This window comes from Delphinapterus leucas, chromosome 12, assembly GCF_059928025.1.
Source record: "Delphinapterus leucas isolate spDelLeu-1000000601 "Yukka" chromosome 12, BTC_Dleu_Yukka2, whole genome shotgun sequence".
NCBI classification, from domain to species: domain Eukaryota; kingdom Metazoa; phylum Chordata; class Mammalia; order Artiodactyla; family Monodontidae; genus Delphinapterus; species Delphinapterus leucas.
Window position 1 is genome coordinate 29,202,481 of NC_143140.1, and position 24,551 is coordinate 29,227,031.

A 24,551-nucleotide genomic window follows, 5' to 3' on the forward strand; every position below is an offset into this window, starting at 1 on the left:
TCTTTTCTCGGGCTCTGTTAGCAGCAGCCGCCGCCGCCGCCGCCGCCCTGTGATTTCTGGCCTTATCTCCTCCTTCTACTCTTGCTGAGCCACTTTTCCTCGTAGTGCTATGACCGTCGTTTCTGTCCCACAGCGGGAGCCGCTTGTTCTGGGCGGCCGCCTTGCGCCCATGGGTTTTTCCGCCCGCGGTTACTTCGGGGCCCTCCCGATGGTTACCACTGCTCCGCCGCCTTTGCCCCGGATCCCGGACCCACGGGGGCTGCCCCCCACTCTCTTCCTCCCTCACTTCTTAGGGGAAGATGGTCCCTGCCTGACCCCTCATCCTCGCGCCCCGGCACCTCTGCCCAACTGCAGCCTCGCCACGGCGGGGGGCACCCCTCGGGCAGCACCAAAGAAGCGGCGAAAGAAGAAGGTGCGGGCCAGCCCGTCGGGGCAGCTTCCCAGCCGCTTCCACCAGTACCAGCAGCACCGGCCGAGCCTGGAGGGCGGGCGGAGCCCCGCGACGGGCCACGGCGGAGCGCAGCAAGTCCCGGACCAGGCCCAGGCCGCCGCCTGGGCCCCGGCTCCTGCGACCGCAGCTCGAACTGAGGAAGCGAGCCCTTTCCCTGGCTCGCTGCCGCCCGCGGCGCCCGGCCAACCCTCGTTCAATAGAGAGGTAAGGGCCGCGAGTGGGACGGGGGAACCGCTGGCGTACCGGCCCCTAGTCGGCCACAGCCCGGACGCGAGGTTTGGGGCCCTGCGCTCTGGGGTCGGGAAGGGAGGGGCCGGGTTGAGGGTTGAGGGACGGTTGTTTACTCGGGAGGGAAGTTTCCGTGACGCCCGCTCTGTTCTTGCTGGTGGGGGGGGAGGGGAGGCTAGCGCTGGCGCTGCTGATTGGCTCCGGGGAGCCGGCCAATGAGAGGAGCGGCTGCGCCCCAGCAACAGCCCGGATTTAGAAGGCTGGCGACGTTCCAGGGGGTTTCGGCGTTCTGGGCGCGGGGCGGGGGGTGGGGGGGGCGGGAGAAGGAAGAGACCCGCGGGAGGCTGACGTCAGCGCGCGCTACGTGCGGAGCGCTTCGGCGCCCATGAAGGAGGCGAGCCGGGCGGGGGTTGGGAGCGCGAGGGCGCGGGCCCGCTCGCGGCTTCCCGACCGTTGGCAGCGCCAAGACTCGTCGGGACGCGCGTACGGTCTCTCGGTACCCGGTGTGGGGTTTGTCATGGGGCGGCAGCCGCCCGCTTCCGGTTGGCTTTTTGCTGAGTTGTGAGGTGCGCGGTGTGGGGCGCCGGGCCACCTGGGGCGCTGCTCCTCGCGGGGCCGACCTACTTAGCTGTGCTTTTCAACTTCGAAAGTCGGCAGGAGCGACGGCAGAGTTGTTGCCTCTTTGAAGCGATAAGTTCTCTGGGCTAGTCTATCAGATGAACGGAATTTACTGCGCATCCCCACGGTGTACTGTGCCAGGCTTTCTTAGCGGAAGGTAGTTTTATTGCTTGTGTCCAGAATGATGAAGTTTCCGAAAGAAGAGTTCCCAATTGAATTGACGATATGCTGCCCAGTTGCTATTGGACTAGGATAAAATTGATTAAAACTTAAACGGTATTAAGTGGCTATATTACTTAAAGTAATCTTTGTATCAAAATAAAACATTTTGACTTGAATTTCAGAAACCTTCATAATAATAATGAAAGTAAGTTACTGACATTTGTTGAAAGAATATTGGTTTGAGAGATTTGCAGCTCATCTAGCTGTGCCCTTGCAAAAACTTAAATTTGTCTACCGTGATTACTTAAATTTTGTATACGTTCCTTTCAGTTTCACGGCTCTTCTGTAATATTAATTACTGTAAAAGCGAGTTTTTGTACTTGTTTCTTAGTAAGATTCCTTTATTTTCTAGAACGGTATTGAAACCGGGAGCTCTGTTGTCAGTTACCCTTTTTGACATGGATTATGTTACCTTGTGCTCCGGCTTTCTATTTGTGTCCTGGCTTACCTACCGTATTACAAGTGTTGAAAGGGCAGTGATCGAATAGATTACCCTGTCTTTCCATCTCATGGCTTCCTGTAAGGATCACTTGAGTTAGGAAAGTGACTGGAATTAAGGCAGTAAAGTTCTTGAAGTAATTATTACAACAGAAAGTAGGGGGCAGGCAGAAAGCATTTTCTTCTGACTATTATATGTGTAACTGGACGAGATGATAGAAAGTGGTAAGTATTTTAGTATTTAAATTTCTGAAATTTTGTTTTCACAAGCTGGGGGGATAATTTTTAATGTGTGTACTTAGTAACCATTATCAAAACACTTCCTCACTTAAAATCAGTCTCCTGCTAATCAGATTTCTATTCTGACATAATTTTTAAAGTATCTGTCTTAAAAGGTAAATAGTGTATCTATTAACATAGTTTTTCTTTCTAATCAACCAAAGCATTTGAAAATTTCTCTTGGAAATATCCTGCTGTAAAAACGCTGACCTTTGTTAGTTAGGAGGAGGTTGTCATACATGTTTGGAATATAGCTCATTACTCTTTATAGAAAGGTGGACTTGGTTACCTTGGGTTCTTTGACATTTTAGAATCAGCACTGGTAACAGTGATTACTAACTATTTTTAGTGGTAAAATTAGATGTGTGCGTATTTGGACTTCCAGGGATAAGTGCAGCAAGCATTTAATCAAGACAGTGAACTAAAGTCCAGGGGAACTTTTTAAAAGAAAATATGTTAGATATATGGTGAGGTTCATGACTGATTTTTATCATGAGACTGTATTCACTTTTATGTTCCTTGTCTTTGTAGGTTTTAAAATCAAAGATGGGAAAATCGGAGAAAATTGCCATTCCCCACGGCCAGCTTGTTCATGGTATACACTTGTGTGAACAACCAAAGATAAACAGACAGAAAAGCAAATATAACTTACCACTAACCAAGATCACCTCTGCAAAAAGAAATGAAAATAACTTTTGGCAGAATTCTGTTTCATCTGATATAATTCAGAAGCAGGAAAAAAAGCCTTTTAAAAATACTGAGAATATTAAAAATAAGCATTTGAAGAAATCATCATTTCTAACTGAAGTGAGCCAAAAGGAGAATTATGCTGGGGCAAAGTTTAGTGACCCACCTTCTCCTAGTGTTCTTCCAAAGCCTCCTAGTCACTGGATGGGAAGCACCATTGAAAATTCCAACCAAAATAGGGAGTTGATGGCAGTACACTTAAAAACTCTCCTAAAAGTTCAAACTTAGATCTCAGATTTCAGTATGTATGTAAAACATAGCTTTTCCAAAATCCCTGGACTCTTGAAAAGCAGTGGTACAGAAATGGAAAATTACCTTGTTGCAATATACAAGGGCAAAAGATGAGTTTAAAAAAAATTACAGCTTGTATTATATTTTATATTTTGTAAATACTGTATACCATGTATTATGTGTATATTGTTCATACTTGAGAGGTACATTATAGTTTTGTTATGAAAGTATGTATTTTGCCCTGCCCAAATGGTAGGTGTTTTGTATATATACAATGGAGAAATTTTAAGTGTGCTAAGGCACCTGAAAGACCGATTTATTTGCACAAGGTACTGAGATTTTTTTCAAGAAACAGCTGTCGAATCTCAAGGTGAAGATCTCAATGTGAACAGTTTACTAATGCACTACTGAAGTTTAAATCTGTGGCACAATCATTGTAAACATGGGGTTTGTCTATGTTTCTCTAAATTGATTTCTGCCTTCTAATCTGTAATTACCGGAAAACTCCTATTCCCATTTTTACCAAACTTAATTTCTGGGTTTTGGTTTATATCCATTCAAATTTAAAATTTTAATGCCAACAAAATCGGTTGTAATCAAATTTTAAAATAATAATAATTTGGCCCCCCCCTTTTCAACTAGTCTTGACTCTTTGTGTGTGATTGTTTTTTCATGTTTGAATGTGTAACTAGGAGATGGATTTTAACTTTCCATTTTACTGGCTAAATGTCTATACTAATTGTACATCCACCCTCTGAAAGCTGGAGAGTCCAATAATTTAACACTACTACCTCTAAGGGGAGGAATTCCCCATCTCATGAATGGAAATGGTGGGCAAAAGTAAAGCTGATTAGCTTATAGCTTAGAATACGTGTTTATTTTTTGAGCTGTTTCATAAAACACCATTTGACTTACCACATATTTACAATGAAAGAAAACGGCACTTGTTTGATTTGCAAAATTTATACTGATACTGAATGGGATACTTGAATCAAAGCAAATACAATTGATGTTAAAATATTAGATGGAGACTTTGGAATCTCAAGCTTGCTTTAAGTTATGGCAGCATATGTATTTTTACTTTAAAATTCAAACTCCTACTCAGTAGTGTATCTATAAAGTCTATTCCAGTAAGAAATTCTAGAACACAATTTTCCCCATATCGTTTTTCATTATATTATACAAGGCCAAAGTTTATGCCAAATAATACAAAGGAAAAAGTAATTGGTAATGAGTAATTTGTCAATATTTAGACATGTGAAAAAGTAAAGGTGTTCAGAGGCTATATATGATCCTATAAGGTAGTATAGATGAGAAAGGTGCTACCATCCTGAGGAAGAAATAAATGAGCCTTAAGTCTCAACTTCTTGTATCATTTTGGTTCACACAAGAAGGGAGGACACTTACCTAACCTTAACTTAGAATCACTATTGACTTAATAAGCAATGCCAAGATGGCATGATGACTTGTTATAGCCACCTCAAAATCTGAGAATTTCTAATAGATGTGGTCACTATACAGCTTGTCAACACCCCAACCAACCATTTTTCTTGGCATTGACTGTAACATGCTTTGTTCTTAAATGAATTTAGAGAAAGTTAACTTCATTTACATATAGGTATATGTAGATGGATTTAAAAAAGCACTTAGAGAAACTTAAGATACAAGTGCACTCTCGACCTTATAGAAGATAAGACTTTTTTAGCTAAGAGAAGTGTTAACACACTGGTAAAGAGGATGGTTAAATTTTTTAAAGGATGATGTAAGGAAATAGGTTGTATTATAAAGTAACAGATTTTATAGTTTGAAGAGTGGGTGAAATAGACTACAGATATATTTAGTGAGAAGGTGTTAAATTTAAAAGTTGAATAGTTTTGGTGTTAAAGTAAAACATTTAGCAGCATGTCTTAGTCCCTCTGGGCTGCTATAACAAAATACTAGACACTAAGTAGCTTATAAACAAATTTATTTCTCAGTTCTGTAGGCTGGGAAGTCCAAGGTCAAGGCATCAGTGGATTTGGTGTCTAGTGAGATCCCAGTTTTAAACGTTCATAGATGGTGTCCTTTTGCTGTGTATGCACATGGCAGAAGGGGTGAGGGAGCTTTCTGGGGCTCCTTTTATAAGGGCACAAATCCCATTCATGAGGGTTCCTGCTCTCATGTCCTAATCACTTCGCCAAGTCTCTACCTCCTGTATGTTACCTCGGGGGTTGGGTTTCAACATAGGAATTCAGATCATAGTGCAGCCCAATTATTCAGCCATTATTTTTCTCCTATTGGAGTGTCTTGAAACATCTCCTCCAATGTTTCTGTAATTTGTGTTTTGTGGGTGTATAGAGCACACTTTGTGTTTGCAGTTACCAGCTCCAGGCCTAAACTTTAACTAATGGTCTGGTTAAAAAATTACCATTGCAAAGGGGTAAAAGGTTTGTAACTGTAGTATGTGAGTGGAAAAAATTGTTCCATGCAGTGGCACTTCCCTATAAAACAAATACCAGTATGTGGTTTAGTATTTTGTACTGAAGTTGCTTTTAGGTGAGTTTGTACAATTTGATACTGAGTTTGTTCAGCTCATACCACTGACGTAGTGAGACTATAGAAAGCTGCTTTTATTTGCATTAATCTTGGTGCTAAGTAATTAGTGTCCTTGTTAGGAAGATAAAGGGAAAAGAAGGTAATAAAAGACCAAATTACAATATTAACAGATTGACAGCCATTCTTTTCAAACTTAAAGGTGGTTTGTAAGTTAAAATACAAATTTTAGGGTGGTTTATAAATTTAAAGACTAGAATGTGTTAGGCAAGTAATCTACATTTTATCAGGACAAGCATTCAGGTTTTTAGGCAGTACTATGTAATTACCCCTTTCCTTCACAGATTTTAATACAAAGCTAGTATGAATGTGGGACTTGAATGGGATCCAGTCATGCTACACTTGGGGAAAACCATTTGCATTTCTTTTGCATAGTACATGATTTTAAACTATCTCAAAACTCCCACAGTATTTGCTTTTGTCTTTATCTGTCTTCTTTAAAAGCCCTGACTCAACTTTCGGTGTTGAGAAGGAACAAAACCCAGGCCCCAGGGCCGTGCTTCTGCCCCTCAGCACTAGGGCCCAGGATGGACCTGGGAAAGGAGGGCATGGTGGGCACCCGCCCAAGCCAAAGAAGTTAGGATTATGAGGAGCTGTGGGGGTGGTGGATAAGCTAGACTCCTCCAAGGCCTTGTCCCTCACCTCCCAGCATGTCCTCAAGTAAAAGCATTTCGATGTCGGGGGAAGGTTAGGGCTGTCTTAGCTCAAAGCCACCGACCTCTGCCCTATTCCTGGTTTCTTCCAGAAACGGTGCTTGGGGAGAGAACCATAATTATTAAGTGGTTTGAGATTACTAAAAAACGCAGGGCATGTGTTTGTGTGTGGGAGACTGGTTTTGTGATTAAGGACTTCAAGAGGTGGTATAAAGAAAGGCAGCTAAATTTTGAGTGGGGATATTAAGCAATCAGTTATAGAAAAGAAGGGAAAGGGTTTGAGGATGCAAAGGAACTTCTATTTGATACTGGCATTTTGTATGAGTCTTCATTCCGGCTCACGTAAATGCAAGTATCTTCCTTACAAATAGATGGGAAATCTCATTTTAGGAGTTAAGGCCATAGTTCAAAATTCCCCGTTGGTAGTCACCAATTTTACCTTTTTTTAAAAAATAAATTTATTTTTATTTTTTTGCTGTTGGGTCTTCGTTGCTGCACGCGGGCTTTCTCTAGTTGCGGTGAGTGGAGGCTACTCTTCGTTGCGGTGCGCGGGCTTCTTATTGCAGTGGCTTCTCTTGTTGCAGAGCACGAGCTCTAGGCACGTGGGCTTCAGTAGTTGTGGCACGCGGGCTCAGTAGTTGTGACTCACTGGCTCTAGAGCGCAGGCTCCATAGTTGTGGGGCACGGGCTTAGTTGCTCCGTGGCATGTGGGATCTTCCCGGACCAGGGCTCAAACCCGTGTCCCCTGCATTGGCAGGCGGATTCTTAACCACTGCGCCACCAGGGAAGCCCAATTTTAGCTTTTTTAAATAACGTGTTGTAAACATTACTAATGGGTTGGCCTAGGTGAGTTCTGACATCTCCCAAATCAGTCATGACTCCAGCAAACGGTTCATTTATGCACATGTTTGATAACACATTTCTGCATATTATAAAAATCCTAACAATGAAACTAATATAGAGTCCCTGTCTTGGATAAAACTGCCTCAACCACCCCTCCCCTCCTTGTTTGAAATATGTTATTTCGTGTCATTTTTGAGTAGCATGTCTACAATTTAGTGTGGCGGGGGATTAAGTGTGAAGTATGTTCAGGAGATGGTTGACCCCTGAACAACACAGGTTCAAACTGAGCAGGTCCGCTTACACACAGATTTTTAAAAAATAGTAAATACTACAATACTACATGATCCACAGTTGGTTGAATCTGAGGATGTGGAACCTTGGATATGGAGGAATGAGGGACACAGAGGTCAGACTATAATTTATATGCATATTTTCAACCGCAAGGGGTTGGTGCACCCAACCCGCGTTGTTCAGGGGTCAGCTGTACAAGGATAATTGGCAGAGCTAAAAGTTAACAGCGTAGGTGGGTGAGGAAGAAATGATGGCCATAACTGAAATACAAGCTTACCCTACAAGAAACGTTTTTAGAGGAGGTAAAAACAAAAGTCAAGTCATTGTCTCTTCCAGCATGTGGTGACTAATGCTGGTGAGTAGGGATTGTCTAGTTGGGAATCGGGACATCTATTAGAAGTAGCATTGAGTGGGGCCTTAAAATATTCAGTTGTATCTGCCATGCAAAGAAGAGTTGAATATATTGTCAGAGACAAAAGTTTTAGCAGTGTTACGAAAAGATGTGGAATACCCAGTAGCTTAAGAGAAGTGCAGGGAAGGAAGATTCACTGTCTTGAATGGTGTATTGGGGTAGTAACATGAAGGGCTTTGAATGTCATGTTGAAGAGTTTCAACTTTATTCTATAAGCATGGCAGAGTCACCAAAGGCTTATGAGCAAGGTAATGAGATTTCTGCTTCAAAAAGAAAACTGGTGAAAATACAGAGAACAGTTTGGAAAGGGAAAGCTTGAGACATGAAAGCCACTTGATATTTCAGTGGTTTAAAAAAGAGCCTTAAAGGATATTATCAGAGGGTATACAGGGGCATGGCCTTACTTGGGAGATACTTTGGAGGTAGAATTCAGAATTCAGCAACTGAATGAAGGGTAAGAAAAGAATTTTTAAGTTGAGCAATCAGGAAGATAAAACCAGCAATTAGGGAACTCTGGAGGGGGTTGAAATTATAGAGGAAGGTAATTTTGATCTGCATGTTGAACTTCGAGATGCATGTAGGCTATCCACGTGGAAACACACAGCAAGTAGGAAGATAGGTCAGGCTGAGAGGTACAGCTTTGGTAATAGTGCACAGAAGCACTAATTACAACATGAATATGGAACTGAAATATTTTGTCTTCCTATATTCTTTTTTCTCACTGGGTTTAACACCTTTACCAGTACTCTTGACCTCATCTTTTCTGCCTCCTATGGACCCTCAACTTCATCTATGATAGTAAATTAGTTGCTGAACTGAAAGTATTTCCTCTGAAAGTGTTAAATGGTGGTTAGTTACTACTGACCTGTAAAAGTCTATGTTAGTGGACGGTTCTAATGTTAAGTTCTGGATTCAGACAGCAGGGGCCCAGCTGCTGGAGAGGAACAAAGTTTCCTTCCCTTAGTCCAAGTTTTGATGCTGGGTGAAACTGATCTTTTAACATTCTATATCTTTTTGTAAATCTCCCCCCTTCTAATGACCATCCCATCATATTGCTGAATACATTATCCTTTATCTAGAGAATGGAAGGCCCCCAAATCCCATGCACTCTATGCAGTTGATACCTGCTTCACGTTGAGGGAATCAAACATATGTACTTGTACTTGGGTATGAAAGGCTGAGAGTCTCATTATCTTCCTCTATATACTTAAAACTTTGAAGGACATTGCAGAATGAAAACACTTAAAAATCACAAGCCTGCTCTTTCAGCCCTGAGCTATCCATAAATCTTTCAAAGACTCCCAAATACAAGTCTCCAAATGGGAAAGAGTGTGTCTGTGCTGAGATGAGATGGTGTAGGAAGCAGGATTGTTGTAGGCACAAATCGTGTAGTTCAGGAGCTACTTGTTTTTGTATCTGAAAGGAAATTTGAGAGTACATTTTATACAGTGCTATTTATAAAAACTCATAAAAATCTTTGAAAGACACTTTCTTGAAAATTTTAGATAGGATTCTCTGAAGCTGTGGGGTGGATAAAGTTCTAAGATTAGGGATGATCTATTTTATGGTTGAACTAAACCCTTTTTCTTTATATCTCTTGGATTAGATTGTCTTGAATTAATCTGACAGTTTTCGGATTAAGTTACTTTTCATATCCTTTGCAATTCTCTTGGAGTTCTAAATTAAATATGCTAAAATGTATGAGTAATATTCCTAACACCCAGGAATTGTATTTGCCAAACTTAAACTTGTGAATTACAATTTAAGACTTATAGAAGGTGTTACATTTACTGTGGGTTCACTGTCAAGATCTCAGAATTCATTTTCTAAAGCAGAGTTTAGAGTAATGTTTCCTTAGTGTAGAACTGGTGACACAAATTTAAAGTTTCCTGTGTTAGAGGAATAGTTTATCATAGATGATGTGGCATTAATTACAGTCTCTGAATTAAGTAATGGTAGGAAGGGGAAAAACGGGAGAATTGGCAGAAAGCAGCCTACATGGATAATCGTGGAAAATCAGATGCACATTTGTCAAAGGAGGCTACAGGTTCTATTCAAGCTCTATTTAATTAGAAGAGATCATATATCTTGAATGTATAATAGCTTAAAAGACAAAATGACATTCTTAAGCAATAACGTTGAAAACTTCATTTCTCTAGTCATTCATACGATAACTTTTATGCATGTGTAAGAAAGGATCCAGGAAAGTTAAGTAATTTTTCCCAGTCTACTACATAAAGTGGCAGGAAAATGTGGTATTTTATATATGATTGTAAAGATAATAGATACTAATCAGACTCCTCCAAAACTGGTCATATATATATAGCTACTCCTAAGTTATTACAGATAGTTCCATTGTTCTAAGATCAGAGATTAACCTGATTAGTTGTCAAAACAGAATTACAAATGTGTTCTTAAGAGTCTAGAATCTTGAGGAGGGGATGGCAAGTAGAAGACATTTTGATGACTTTTATTTCCAACATGGAAATGTTTGATTTAACTGAACTCAAAACTGCCTTCTAACAGTTAAGATCTTTAAATAGGAAGATCTTTATTATTTCACTCTATTTGGCAACATGGAATCAGAGGGCTTTGGTTCTTCCTACCAAACCCTTGGAGAGATCTACAATTTGGGGGATCTTCTTGCTATAATAAGGGCTCTCAACCGTCCCTTCCAACGTTGAAATTGCCCTTACTCTTTTCAACTGATCAGACACTAAGGGCTCTCAAATTTTAAAACAAAAGGATTAACATCAAAGATTGGATTACCCTTTTCCATCAGCCTTCCAAGGGTCCTAGTCACTGTGCATTCAGTCCAGTCTCCTTAACCATTTGTGTGTTTCTTAGGTTACTGTAAATCATCTGATGTTTGAAGCCAGACGCTGAATTTCAAAACTAAGAAAATAGAATTATGTTTACAAAAGATATTCAACCAAGATTTTTGATCACTCTTTAACTAATTGGAATAGCGCACTTATGAATATTCCAATTTTCAAAAATTTACTATATGTTAAATTCAAAATAATTGAGGAAAAGATGGATGGAAATATATGTGATAAAACAAGCATAACTTTTAACTGTAGAATCTACGTAGTGGGTATATGGGTGTTCATTGTAAGATTACTTTCTTATTAAAGAATTTTACAACAAAATGTTAACAGAATTCGGGAAAGTTAACGCTGCTTTACTAGTTCACTCCAACATTACACTGAAGTTGAGTATTTGCCAATAATTCCAAAAGCTCACTTACATGTAACATTAAGCACAAATAAGTCAATCTTTTGATGTAAACTTTGAATATCCTAAATGTTTTTTCTTTGCTCTTTCAACTAGGCTGATTAGTTGGTTATAACACTTCTAAAATAATGGAACAATTCTAGTCAATGACTGAAATACCAAAGCCATTGTAAATAAGAACTGAAAGATTAGAGAAAGGATACTGTATTTAAGCATTGTCTTATTTGGGAAATGTGACAGTTGACATTTAATGTTAATGTTGAAATAAATGTTAAAGCTTGAAGAAACTTTAATTAGGAGAGGGTAAAGAGGTAGGTGGAGACTATAAAGATTCTGAAGGGCATTTATAATAACTGCCCATGGTTTGAGGGGAAAGTTAAAGAATTATCTAACATGGAATAACTTGAACTTCAAGTAGCGTAAGGAAGTGTGTCTGAGATTCCCAAAGAAGAAAGGGGATGGCCGAAGGGCTGGTGAGCACTGAGTGACCAGGAGGTAGAAGGGCAAAGCAGGGTGCAACTCTTAACACTTGGTTGGCGTCTACTCTTTAAAGCCTTTAATGTTGAATTAATATCAGTGGAGTTAATGGAAAGTTAAAAGCATTTAAAATTATTCCTTAAGTGTAGTTCCACTTTCCATGATAGATATTCATGTAAAAACACCAACTTCTAGTCAAGGTAGATAAAAGGTGGACAAAAGTGCAGTCACCAAAACCTCTTACAGTATCAGTTATATTTGACTACGGACAGGCAGCTAAGAGCACCTCATACAAGTGCTTTTCATGTATATTTTTATTTTTTAATAGATCTTTGACTATAATTGCTTCACAGTACTGTGTTAGTTTCTGTTGTACACCAAAGTGAATCAGCCATATGCATACATATGTCCCCATATCCCCTCCCTCTTGCGTCTCCCTCCCACCCTCCCTATACCACCCCTCTAGGGCATCGCAAAGCACCGAGATGATCTCCCTGTGCTGTGCGGCTGCTTCCCACTAGCTAGCTATTTTACATTTGGTAGTGTATACATGTCAATGCTACTCTCACTTCGCCCCAGCTTCCCACTCCCACCCCGTGTCCTCAAGTCCATTCTCCATGTCTACATCTTTATTCCTGCCCTGCAACTAGGTTCATCAGTACCATTTTTTTTTGATTCCATATATATGCGTTAGAATACAGTATTTGTTTTTCTCTGATATACTTCACTCTGTATGACAGACTCTATGACACCTCACTACAAATAAATTTTAGAAAATTTTTTATCCATGTTTTTAAGTGGTATTTTTAAAAAAATCCCACATAGACTATATGGCAAGAGTAGGGAATTATAAAGTATAAAATAACACCAAAAATGGTTAGACTTTGTATACACATTAAAAATTATAATGAATATCCTAACAAAACTAGAGCATTAGTTTTCCTAATTCAGTTACATTTAACATTTTAAGGCCAAAATCTTAAGGTTTACCGACAATGTGAATGTTAATTTTCCTTAAGGTTCTTATGAAATTATATAAATATTTTACGTGTTAAAATAAATTTAAGTAACATTCCATCTCATTTTTAAAATGTAAGAGTCAGACCAGTTATACAGCTTATGTCGATTTTGAAAAAAGGTCTTCAACAGAGTACTTTTTCTCAAGGTGTAAAGTAGTATTCCCACGAAGCGGACACCACCTCACAAATGTCGTAGGAATGGCTCTTAACTTCCCCCACAAAGAAATCCACTGAATTTTTCTTAGTATTGAAAAAAAAAGGCTATCACTTGAGCCTGGAAGACTATTTTATATTGAGACTTCTGTTGAAATTAGTCAATTTAACAGCATTTTAAGTCTATACTATAAGGAGTAAGCCAAGAAAACTAGAATGTGGTTTTCCTCAATTTCTATGGACCCATTTCTAAAAAGCATATAGTTCTTAGGCATTTAGTTCACAGAATTATACTCCTAAATTAGAAAAGTGGTAATTTTGCTTCTTGTTTCAATTACACTTTTTCTGAGAAACTGCTCATCCTACACAAGCTGCAATACATATGATCAAACAGTAATAAACATGCAGTCAATCCATTTCTAGCACAAAGCACTGATTACTGGCTAGATATTCTCATCTGGAGAGACTGACCCTTTAAATTTTCTATCTGCATTCTGAAAGAACCTGAAACCTGACATACCCTAAGATATTCCTGATTTTAATTTGTAACGTTACTAGTTCATAAACTTACAGGTAGGTTGAATATGGTGTTTTGAAACATGTGAACCAAACATATGCTTTAAATCACATAATACATTTAAAAAACAGTAACCATTAACCCACTGAGCATCCATCTATCTCTACAAGTTGATACTCTTTCTTTTCATAAATTCAAAATTGTGGTACATCCCTAGAACATAAGATTCAAGAAAAACTAATCATATAACCCTTTCCCCAAAATAAAATAAAAACATTATACCTTTTTTTTGGGAAAATACTACTGATGTGGTATAGTATCCTATGTATATTTTTAAATTCAGTCTTTCCTCACATGATTCCTTTAAATAAAAAATGGTATTTGTCATTATTGTGAAGTACTGTTTTAACTTGAATGAAGTTCAATCAACCTGGAATATCTAACACTTCTATAAGGGAATATTATATTTCTAAATAGGTTTTTGACTATAGTATCTCTACACTTAATTTGCTTCTTTTCAAAAGATGTACCCAATTTAATTCTATAATCACAGTCAATCCATCAATTACAGTCCATTCACCTTCTCTGTGGGCTGTCCCAGCTCTATTGTGTTCCTGGGATGGGATCAGTGCATTAGGGGCATTCTCTAAGCAGTGGGGGCCAGGCCCTAGCCCAGTCAGGAATGAAGTGCTTACTCCCCCAAGGCTGTCTGTGTGAGGCAATGGAACCTTGTCTGGGATGCACAAAGCTGTGGTTAATTTGCTTAATTTTAAGAGCATCTTTTTAAAGGTACATGATATAAAATTTCCAGAGGGCCTAAATTGACATGGTTAGATCAATGCCAGAGCTAATGTTATGATCCTAAATACCCTAGTTTCATCAAGGGAGTAATTTAGATGCTAAGTTCATAATCTTCATTTAATACTTAAATTTTTCTAATCAAATATATGTTTTGAGAGTAATATCCGTATGTCTCACTGAACCACTGGTCTTTAAAATACCAAGAGTCACGGACTTGTTTGAATTAGAGGACCTAGATCTGAAGCTTTGGTTTCATGATACCAGATTAAGATCTCCTGCGTAAGTAGCATGTATTTATTTATACAGATACCCCAAATATTCTACCACCCTGTTTGGAAAACAAATTTAATTTTTAACTCTAAATAAGAAATTACAATTTTAATGTAGTATAGAAGAATTATAAAAGTATTTCTAAACGCTTCTTCCTTTAAACTTCGACTAATTTTGCTTCATGCAATGGAATTGGAATAAAGGCAGAAATTCTTATTTGTAATACAACAGCATGTCTTAGAATAGTCGTATCTCAGATAACATATAAAGTCCTGAAATTAGTTAATATTTTACATTTAAAAATAAACAGCCCAGAGGCACAAGATTAAACCCCAGACTACAGATAAAAAATTTGGCATATTCCATTACGTTTGCAGCTACAAAATACCAGCTGCTACACAGAAATGTGAATTATTCATGGGGAGAAAGAAACCAAGCAGTCATGGTGGCCACCTTTATCTTCTTTGACATTAACTTATCCTCTATGAATCTTGAACAAATGGAGGTAGGTAGTGCCCCTACACCAAACATAGGAAGTACCTGAGTAAATATATTATCTTTACAGGAAGTGATCACAGATGTGTGATACATTTGCTTTATTTAACAATCTTACCCTAAGTATCCTCTCTTAAAAGGTCCAAGAAACAATTCTACAGCAGAAATGAACCCTAGAATAGATGTACCCAGAGGACAATTTTACAGGATATCAGCACAACTGCCAATCAATTTCCACTCAGTCACAGAACCCATTTTCACTGAACCCTACAATCATTTCCTTTCCAAATTCTGTTCTCTCCTTTTCCTCTCAATATCATCTTAGTTTAGCATATATCTGTCAAAGACTTTTCTCTTCCAAAAAGACAAGCATGGTGATCAGGGAGGGCCGTATGGAGCCCAGCCACCACCCAGCTCCAAAGTGTAATGGTTGTGTGACCTCGTGCATGTCATTTAACCTCTCTGCGTCTCACTTACCTTATCTGCAGTGGTACTGACCTCATAAAGCTGTTGTGATGAGCGAGTAATGTAAAACTTACAGAGCAGTGCCAAGCACATAGTAAATGATCAGAAAGTTTAAACTATTATCATTCCAGTTTTTCCATCAAACCAAACAGTACCCTCCTAAGCAGCCCAGGGATTACAGTGGAAAACCAAATCAGAGGTAAATCGAAGGATTAAGCATGTTCAGAAACACTGCCTTATTAACTTTTTACTAAGATATAATGATTAAATGTAAAGACACTATAATCAACTCCTAGTTAGTATTTGGAATAACTACATATATGTGTATGTAAACCCAAACATTTACTTAGAAGATACAAAAAGTATTTGTCTTGCTCTTTCTTCAGACTGTCCTCTCAATTTTCAATACTGCCACATAATTTTATAACTAAATTTTTATTATATTTGAACACTTCAAAGAGCTATAATTTTGAAATAAATTTTGCTATGATTAGATAGAGAAAATCTACTCAGAAAGTACAATATACATGAATTTACGGTACCTATCCAAATATTACCAGCATATAAATTATTTTGTAAAGTTATTTCTTACACACAGGATGTAAAATGCAAAAAAAAAAAAAATGAAATTTGTATTCAGAACAAATAGAAGCAATATTGGCTCCTATATGCTAAAAATATAAGATATTTTTTTTCTAAAGCACTCTAGATACAAATATTAACTGTATGGGCTGAGAACTTTTAATTTCAATATAATTCAACAAGGTACACAAGTAGAGCTCTATAAATATATCCCCTATAATAACCATATGCAAAACCATTTTATCACAAATACTACCAAAACCCTCTGAAAAACGTAATCTACAAACACATTTTTAAAGAAATTCTTAGTTTTAACAACTACAAAAGCAATGAATATCAATAAAGCTATTTGGCTTAAAAAAATGAAGGGCAGTGTAATGTAAATCCCAATACTGCAAAGTTGTTTTTTGAGGAGGCAGTCTTGAGGTTCTTAATACAAGGTACTAAACATTTCCAAAAATAAATAAGAGTTATTCTATACAGTTTAAAGTCATCAGCTAGAGCTCTAAAAAGAAAAATTAAGCAGTAGATGAAAAGTAGGTATGCAGAATTAACGGTATAAAGTATGATTTTTATACAAAATGTACCACTCTTCAAATGTGTAAGGCTTGATATGAATTTTTGGACTATGAGTGTTGCACATCATTTTTAGTCTCAAACCATTCAAAATTCGGAATTTTTATAACGTTTCGGTATTTCTGAAGTGAATAAATATGGTATAGGATGCAATTTAATGTCAACTTATCTATACTGTTCCACCCAGTAAAAATAAAACCTTTTTTGAGCTCAGGAAAGAATGTATCTTTTGAACGCTTGATCTCTCTATAAACTCTACTTTTAGAAATGTCAGAATTTTGTAATATGAACTAATATCCATCAGGAATTGGCCCAAGTTTAAAGAGAAAACAAAAAGGAGATGTAAGATGTCAAATAGTCTTAAGTTTGCCCTATGCGATTATACAGTCATAATTACTTTTTACATGAAAGAAAAGTGCTTTAAAGTAAAAAATACTTTTGTAAAAGTTATTAGTATTATTCTTAACATCCAAGTCTAATTTTCCAAATTAGTTCCATTTTATCCATTTCCTTTGAAAAGTACCCTTCTGCCACAATGTAAACAAAAAATGGTCCATAAAATGGGACATTACTCACATCATAATTTGTGGTATGGGCCCTTAAATCGAGACCAAATCTTAACCCAAGATAGAGAGATTTTATCTCTTGCACATGCCCAAAATAACTAATATCAACTCACTTTTTCTGTAAGCCTTGAAGAATTTTTATTTAACATAACGAGAGGTTTAATAACATATTAAATACTACGTAGCACTCTTCTGTCGCTGTTCACCAACTGTTTTTATGACGGTAACTCCGAGATCTGGAATGCGATCGAAAATGAGAGTGTTTTGCTGTTTGTGCTTTAGTTTCAGAATTGGTATACCCTTTGGGAGATTTACATGGGGATCTTGCTATGGAGTCAGAATGTCTTCCATGTGATCTTGATTTTGTTCCTGAGCTAGTCTGCTTTTGAGGTGAGCTTGATTGTGATTTTCCTATCGACTTGGACCTTTTTTGCAAGGACTTGGACCTTGACCGTCCTCTAGAACCAGAATTCCTTCTTGGGGTTCTTGACTGCCTTGCTGAGGTAGATCGCCTTGGTAGTGATTTGGAGCGAGATTTAGACTGGCTGTAAGAAAATCGCCTGTGTCGGGACCTGCAAACATCCATAATATCAGAGTATATATTTCACACAAAAATACATAATAGGTTAGGAAACAACACTTTCAGGAACTTATATACTTTACATAACATTAGTTATGTTTTTATTGGATAAGCTAAAAGAAGCTCTAATTTTATCATGCATGCTTCTGGTTCAAACTTAAGTACAAGTTTGTAATATCTGACCAAAAGATTTTGACTTTGCTAGATATCAATATATCTTATGAGCCAGTTCTGAAAAATATATTTATTTTGCATATTTAGTCTGGGTTACATAATCCTAAGAGGTTAGAAAATCTGAAGGGAAAAAAGAGAAAGAAAATATTTAAAGTTTATCAAATGTTTATAAAGACATAAACCTAGATGGAGGACTTCTGAATCTTGCCATGACAGAGCAGCTTGTTCTAGACTAATCTTCCCATAGAAAAGAGCTATATAAAAAAGGTAGACAACATTTAAAAAACAACTGTTAAAAGGCACTGGAGAATTACCAACACAAGCAGAACTTGAGGGGTTATAAGCCATGGCTCTTTTCCTAAGACCATTTTCCAAATGCCAGCATGGCAGACTTGAGCCCAACTAGAAAACAGCTATTGGACTAAGCTGCAGAGACAGAAGTTAGAATTCAGGGCCACGAAAATGGCTAGGACTGGAGAGACGAAAATCCCAGAGGTGAGGACACCGCAGGCAACCCCCATCCCCTAAGATCTGCCTACAAGTTCTCCTCAGGTCGCTGGCCATCTTCCAAGTTGCACATGCACAGGATGAGACTCTAAGAGGTCAGCAGAAAACAGCAGCTGGAAGATTTAAGAACTTAGCTGAGCAAGAGGGAGGGGATATGGGGATATATATATATGTATAGCTGATTCACTTTGTTATAAAGCAGAAACACACCATTGTAAAGCAATTATACTCCAATAAAGATGTTAAAAAAAAAAAAGAACTTAGCTGAAATTTTCTCAGATACAGAGTTGCTGGTGAGAGAGGCTGGAATTCAAGCCCCCCAAAAGGTCAAGGAGCCTTGAGTGACAACGCAGGCTTTCAATTAAGTCAGAAGGGCCTCATCCTCCAGGTTAAGGGTCATGCCCTAGGAGTAAGTGTAAAGCTGAAATGGATCAGCCTTAACAGTGCCTCAAACCAAGCCTTGACAGGATCAAGGTGATCTGCCAATGCTCTGTCTGCTAGAAGAAAACAGCTTTCTTTGGAGAATCATATCATCCAAAACCTCTATAATCTTTCAACAGTAATGTCCAACATCCAAAAAAAAATTATGAGGTAGGGCTTCCCTGGTGGCACAGTGGTTGAGAGTCTGCCTGCCAATGCAGGGGACACTGGTTCGTGCCCCGGTCCGGGAGGATCCCACATGCCGCGGAGCGGCTGGGCCCGTGAGCCATGGCCGCTGAGCCTGCGCGAATGGAGCGTGTACAACGGGAGAGGCCACAACAGTGAAAGGGGCCAGCATACCACAAAATAAATAAATAAATAAATTATGAGGTATGTGAAAAACAGAAAAAAATGACTAAAAGCTAAGGAAAATAAAACGAAAGAGACCCAAAATAATTTGGATATTGGCATTATTCAAAAAATAATTTTTTAAATTACTATGATTAATATGTTCAAGAAAATAAGGGAATTCCCTGGCATTCCAGTGGTTAGTACTCTGAGCTTCCACTTCAGGGGGCCCAGGTTTGATCCCTGGTCAAGGAACTAAGATCCCACAAGCCACGTGGCACAGCCCAAAAAATACAAAAAAAAAGAAAAGAAGAGGAAAAGACAAATAAAAAAGATGGGGAATTTAAACAATACTGGAATCTATAAAAAGAATCAAATGGACATTTTAGAACCAACAACATGATATTCGAACTTAAAAAAGTCATTAGATGGATTTAATAGCAGTCTAGATACAGCAGAAGTAAGAAATAGCAAACTGGTTATTAGAAAAATATTATAGTGAAACACAATGAGAAAAGAAGTTTCAAGAAATCCAGAACAGAGCATAAGAGTTATTTGGTACATACTCACGTGGCCTAAGGGAAAAATTGAGTAAGGTACAAGCAATGTTTGAAGAGATGATGGCCTAGAATTTTCCAAAACTAATGAAAGGCATAATAACTCACAATTTCAAGGAACTCAGTAAACCTCAGGTAGAATAAATACAAAGAAACCTATGCTGGGCATGTCACAGTGAAATTGCTGAAAACCAAAGTCAGAGAAAAATCTGAAAATCTGCTAGAGAACAGTAGACACATTACCTTCAAAGGAGCAACATTAAGACTGACTGTGGATATCAGAACAATGGAATGACATTATTAAAGAAAGAAAAAAACTTCCTGCCAACTTATAACACTATCTTCAGCAAAAATATCTTTCAAAAATGAATATAAAATGAAGATGTTTTCAGACAAACTGAGAGAATTCACTGCCATTAGACTTGTACTCGAAGAAACGGTAAAAATGCTTCAAGATGAAGGAAAATAATCCCAGGTAGAAGCATGGAACTACAGGAAGGAACAAAGAACACTGGAAAGTATAAACATATTGATGTAGAATATATTTTAGAATAAAAGCACAGTCTTTTATTTTATTTTTATTTTTTTAAAAGCACAGTTTTTTAGAAATTGTTTCATTCCTATTGTAGATAGTTGTAGAAAACAAAATGGGAAAATTGTCCTTGGGGAAAAAAAATTCTAACTTAAGAAAGAAAAAGGATGCATATAAACACTACTACATATAAAATAGATAACCAACAAGGACCTACTGTATAGCACAGGGAACTACACTCAATATTTTGTAATAACCTATAAGGGAAAAGAATCTGAAAAAGAATATATATATAAATGAATCACTGTGCTGTACATCTGAAACTAACAGAACACTGTAAATCAACTACACTTCAATAAAACTTAAAAAAAAAGGATGCTATATTTGGACTAGGGGCCATTTTAACATTCTTCAGGAATATTTAGGAGTATATACACATTCACTGACACAAATTTTAACAAAGATTTATGGAATATCTGAGTAAGGGACTACTGATAAATGCTAGGGATATTAAGCATTAAGACAAAAGTCCTTGCTCCACAAAGAGTTCACAGTCGATAGCAGCAAACTAGTTTTTTCCCACATCCACTAAAGGCAAAAGCAGTGACCTCTTTTTATCTAAGGTAATACAACACATACATTGAATATATTTATAGTACATGTTAGACTTATCTATATGCTGACCCATACACATATACACACATACAATCTGATCCTTATGAAACTTAAAAGCTGGGTACGGTTTGCATTCTCTATAATACAACTTTACAAATAAAAAACACTGAGGTCAGAGAGGTTAAGCAACGGTCTTATAACTAGAACAGAGCAGAACAGCACTGTCTTGCAAGAAAATGTGGTTTTTTCTTTCTTTTTTTTTTTTGCACGCTCTGCATGCAGGATCTTAGTTCCCCAACCAAGGATCAAACCCAAGGCCCCCTGCAGGGGAAGTGCGGAGTCTTAACCACTGTACCACCAGGGAATCCCCGTTCTTTCTATTCCTGATACGCCATGATGACTGGGATAACTGACAGACTTCTTTTTTGTTTTTTCTCCAGCCAAGTAGTATACTGCCACTAGAAGGCAGAAAATGCTGTGAATGTTCTGGTTAATCAAGGCTCTAACACATTTGGAAACCGCTTATATTCTTAATGAATCAGATGGGCAATTTTTTCCTTTTCTTTTAAAACTAAGTCTTAAAAAAAAATAAATAAATAAAATAAAACTAAGTCTTTTTCACCAAGGCCAGTAGATATTATTCAATAAATTAGGGCAGTGCTGCTTTAGATACAATATTACATCTACTTTGATTTTTGGTTTATTAACCATTCATTAATTTATAGTAATGTGAACTGTTGAACATCACTTTCTTACTAGTCATGTCCTTCATGAAGCCAGAAGCAGTACCATTGGTACTGGTGTGACTTTCCTATACACGTGGCATGTAAAATTTCTTAATTTGTTCCCACATTTTACCTTCTATAAATGTAACTTGTATTTGAGTGTATCAGTGTCAAAATCTCAAATAATCAGTAGGAAAATGGCTCTCCCTTAGCCATGGAACAAAATGGATTATTCTCCACAGACACAAGGGAGGTTTATATTCTTATACTATCAAAGTATGATAAAAAGAATCAAATTCCAGAACACAGTATGACTGTTCCTAAGTATTTCTTTACCAATCTTGGTGATGGCTCAATCCTGACCTGGGTTCTTCTGGCTTATAAAAGGAGCTTGGGCTTCCCTGGTGGTGCAGTGGTTGGGAGTCCGCCTGCCGATGCAGGGGACGCGGGTTCGTGCCCCGGTCCGGGGGGATCCCACGTGCTGCGGAGTGGCTGTGCCCGTGGGCCGTGGCTGCTGGGCCTGCGCGTCCGGAGCCTATTGCTCCGCAGCGGGAGAGGCCGCAGCGGTGAGAGGCCCGCGTACCACAAAAAAAAAAAAAAAAAAAAAAAAAAAAGAGCTTAAGGCTTCCTTCTACTTGCATGCCTCCCTCAGAATGAGCCAAAATCAAAGCATTTGATTCATACCCAAGGAGAGGGACTGAGCTGACATGTAAGATTCTAGGGCTCTGAAGAGGCCACATTTTCTAGTAATCAAGATTCTTGGATATTTCTCTGTTCCTATATTTTCTTTCCACTTGGCTGGAGGGACTGGAGCCAGGCCACTTCACAGTCTTGTTTTTAGAACTAGGGACTTGGGGCAAGGACTCTCTGTCTAGCTCTGGTACATATATCCTATGTTGGGCTTTTCCTTGTCTAGGCTTTTGGAGTTGAGGAATGGAAGGACTGGAGTGAAAGCGAGCAGTTCTGCAGATCATTTTTGATTTGAGGCTATGTCGTCAGAGGACAGCGTAGGGGTACAACATATGGCCCAGGAAAGCCAACTCTTTTTCTTTCTTTCTTTCTTTTTTTTTTTTTTGGCTGCACAGCTCAGTATGTGGGATCTCAGTTCCCCAACCAGGGATCAAATCCTCGCCCCCTGCAATGGAAGCACAGAGTCTTAACCACTGGACCACCAGGGAAGTCCCCAGGAGAGCCAACTCTTATTACTCATAGAAAGAGGATACTAGTGTAAACGCTGATCATTCTTCAAGGACAGAATTCACCTTAAAATTCTACATGCCTATGAAAAAAATCACAGCATTAAAACTCAAGATAAATAGTGCCTAGGTGTTTAGGAATTTAGGCATGCTAGTACAATTTCAGTTATTAAATAGCTTCACCAAGTAATTAATTTCCATTGTGATTTACTATTATTCTAACAGAAACAAACTCCTAGCAGGCAAAATAGATAACTTGCAAATATCTTTTTCTGAAAAATCTACCACTTTTATGTCTTCTTCCTACAATACTACCATACTTGGAATATATTCTTGAAAATAATTTGCCTTTTATAAATATATTGATTTACATTAACTTTAGTCAACTTCCTTTCACAGTGATTACACTGTATTTCTTATGAGTTTTTAATCATAAGACTTCAAGATTCTTAATCTGGGGGTTCATTTAGGAAAATTTTATTTTTTTTAAATCCTCATTTTATTTGTCAAGTATACACTTTTTAATTTTTTGTTTTTTCCTCAGGATATATTATCTTTCTACTAAAAAGGTTAAAGTTAAGTCTGTCATGAAATGAAAACACTGGAAGGTATCTAATAAACCCAAGTTAAAATAACAATACATGACAAACAGAGAAGAGCATATCCTTCTACAAAAGTTGATTCTTTTATGTATATTAAATAAAATGATTCTGGTGGCCTGTTTTTGAAAACTCTTTAAAATCGTTTCCATTTTAAAATTAAGAAAATTAAGTTTTCAATCCCCTTATATTTTGTACTCACTCTTTAAGGCTATCAGACCGCCGCCTATTTCTTCCCCATGAAGAACTCCTACTTCGAGTTCTCCTTTGGCTGGGGCTTCTTGATCTCCTATGATCACTTGGAGAACAAGGGTGACGTTCTTTTGATTTCATTTGGCCTGGTGCTAGAATATGAAGTTCAAGATTTATAATTCATTACCTGAAAACCTCAATAAATAACCACTCAATAAATAAACTACTCGAATAGTATTTTCGGAAAGAATTTTAAATTAAAAAAATCTGTCATTGCTGAAACTCATTCTGCTAAATAAACAAGATCCACTATTTAGCCACACTTACTTTTGCGATCACCTTGTGCAAACTGTATTTCAATCTGACGGCCACATACCCACTTTCTATTGAGGTTATAAAGAGCATCTTCAGCATCACGAACATCTTCAAATATGACTAGCTGTTAAGGACACTTTGAACATCAGATATCAAATAAAAATATTATTTTTAAAGAATTATTTACATGTGACATGAAATTATTAGGAAAAACAAGCTCAAGTTATTAAGCTCACATCTCTAATATAATATGAATAATCAGAAAAAAAGTCACTTATTATCAAAACAAATGGCCCATTATGATTCAGAAGAGTGAATCTAAAAATAAAAAGAACAGAAACAAATCTCTATATTTTTAATGTATACATCAGTGTAGCTGTAGTATGCATGTATAATTAGAAACATGAGAAAAAGATAAGTCCAACATCGGCTAGTATTATCAAATAAACTGTTTAGGACTCACTCCCTTCTGTTAGGTAAAAGATTTATCAGGTTTTTCACTGAAAAAAAATCAGCATGCAGAAATCTTTATTCTGAAATTAAAATTACTCTTTCATTAAAAGGCTTTTTAAATTAATTTAGGAGAAATTACTTATAAACAAAAGTGCACACATATAAGTGAGCTAAA

The 24,551-nt window shown here is 37.8% G+C and overlaps 2 protein-coding genes across 3 annotated transcripts in view; one reads left to right on the forward strand and one right to left on the reverse strand.

Moving 5' to 3' along the window:
* Positions 1 to 20,432, forward strand: PNRC1 (proline rich nuclear receptor coactivator 1). Its single transcript, XM_022552533.2, has 2 exons — positions 1 to 655; positions 2,768 to 20,432. The coding sequence occupies exons 1-2, from the start codon at positions 110 to 112 to the stop codon at positions 3,209 to 3,211; spliced, it is 990 nt and encodes a 329-aa protein (XP_022408241.1). The 5' UTR covers positions 1 to 109; the 3' UTR covers positions 3,212 to 20,432.
* Positions 14,811 to 24,551, reverse strand: part of SRSF12 (serine and arginine rich splicing factor 12) — a 19,141-nt gene continuing 9,400 nt past the window's right edge. The window contains exons 4-6 of one of the 2 annotated variants that reach the window (XM_089921859.1): positions 23,936 to 24,043; positions 23,619 to 23,760; positions 14,811 to 17,735 (exon numbers count right to left, since the gene is read on the reverse strand). In XM_089921859.1, the coding sequence (XP_089777985.1) occupies positions 17,366 to 17,735; positions 23,619 to 23,760; positions 23,936 to 24,043 (620 nt within the window). In that variant the 3' untranslated portion in view covers positions 14,811 to 17,365. The remainder of the gene's footprint in view (positions 17,736 to 23,618; positions 23,761 to 23,935; positions 24,044 to 24,551) is intronic. The other variant, XM_089921857.1, reaches the window with a different exon arrangement.

What these genes read in the sequence shown, in the direction of transcription:
- PNRC1 (XM_022552533.2), top strand. Translation starts at nt 110, where the DNA reads ATGACCGTCGTTTCTGTCCCACAGCGGGAGCCGCTTGTTCTGGGCGGC. An exon ending in AACCCTCGTTCAATAGAGAG is followed by an intron (nt 656 to 2,767) that starts GTAAGGGCCGCG and finishes TTGTCTTTGTAG; the next exon opens with GTTTTAAAATCAAAGATGGG.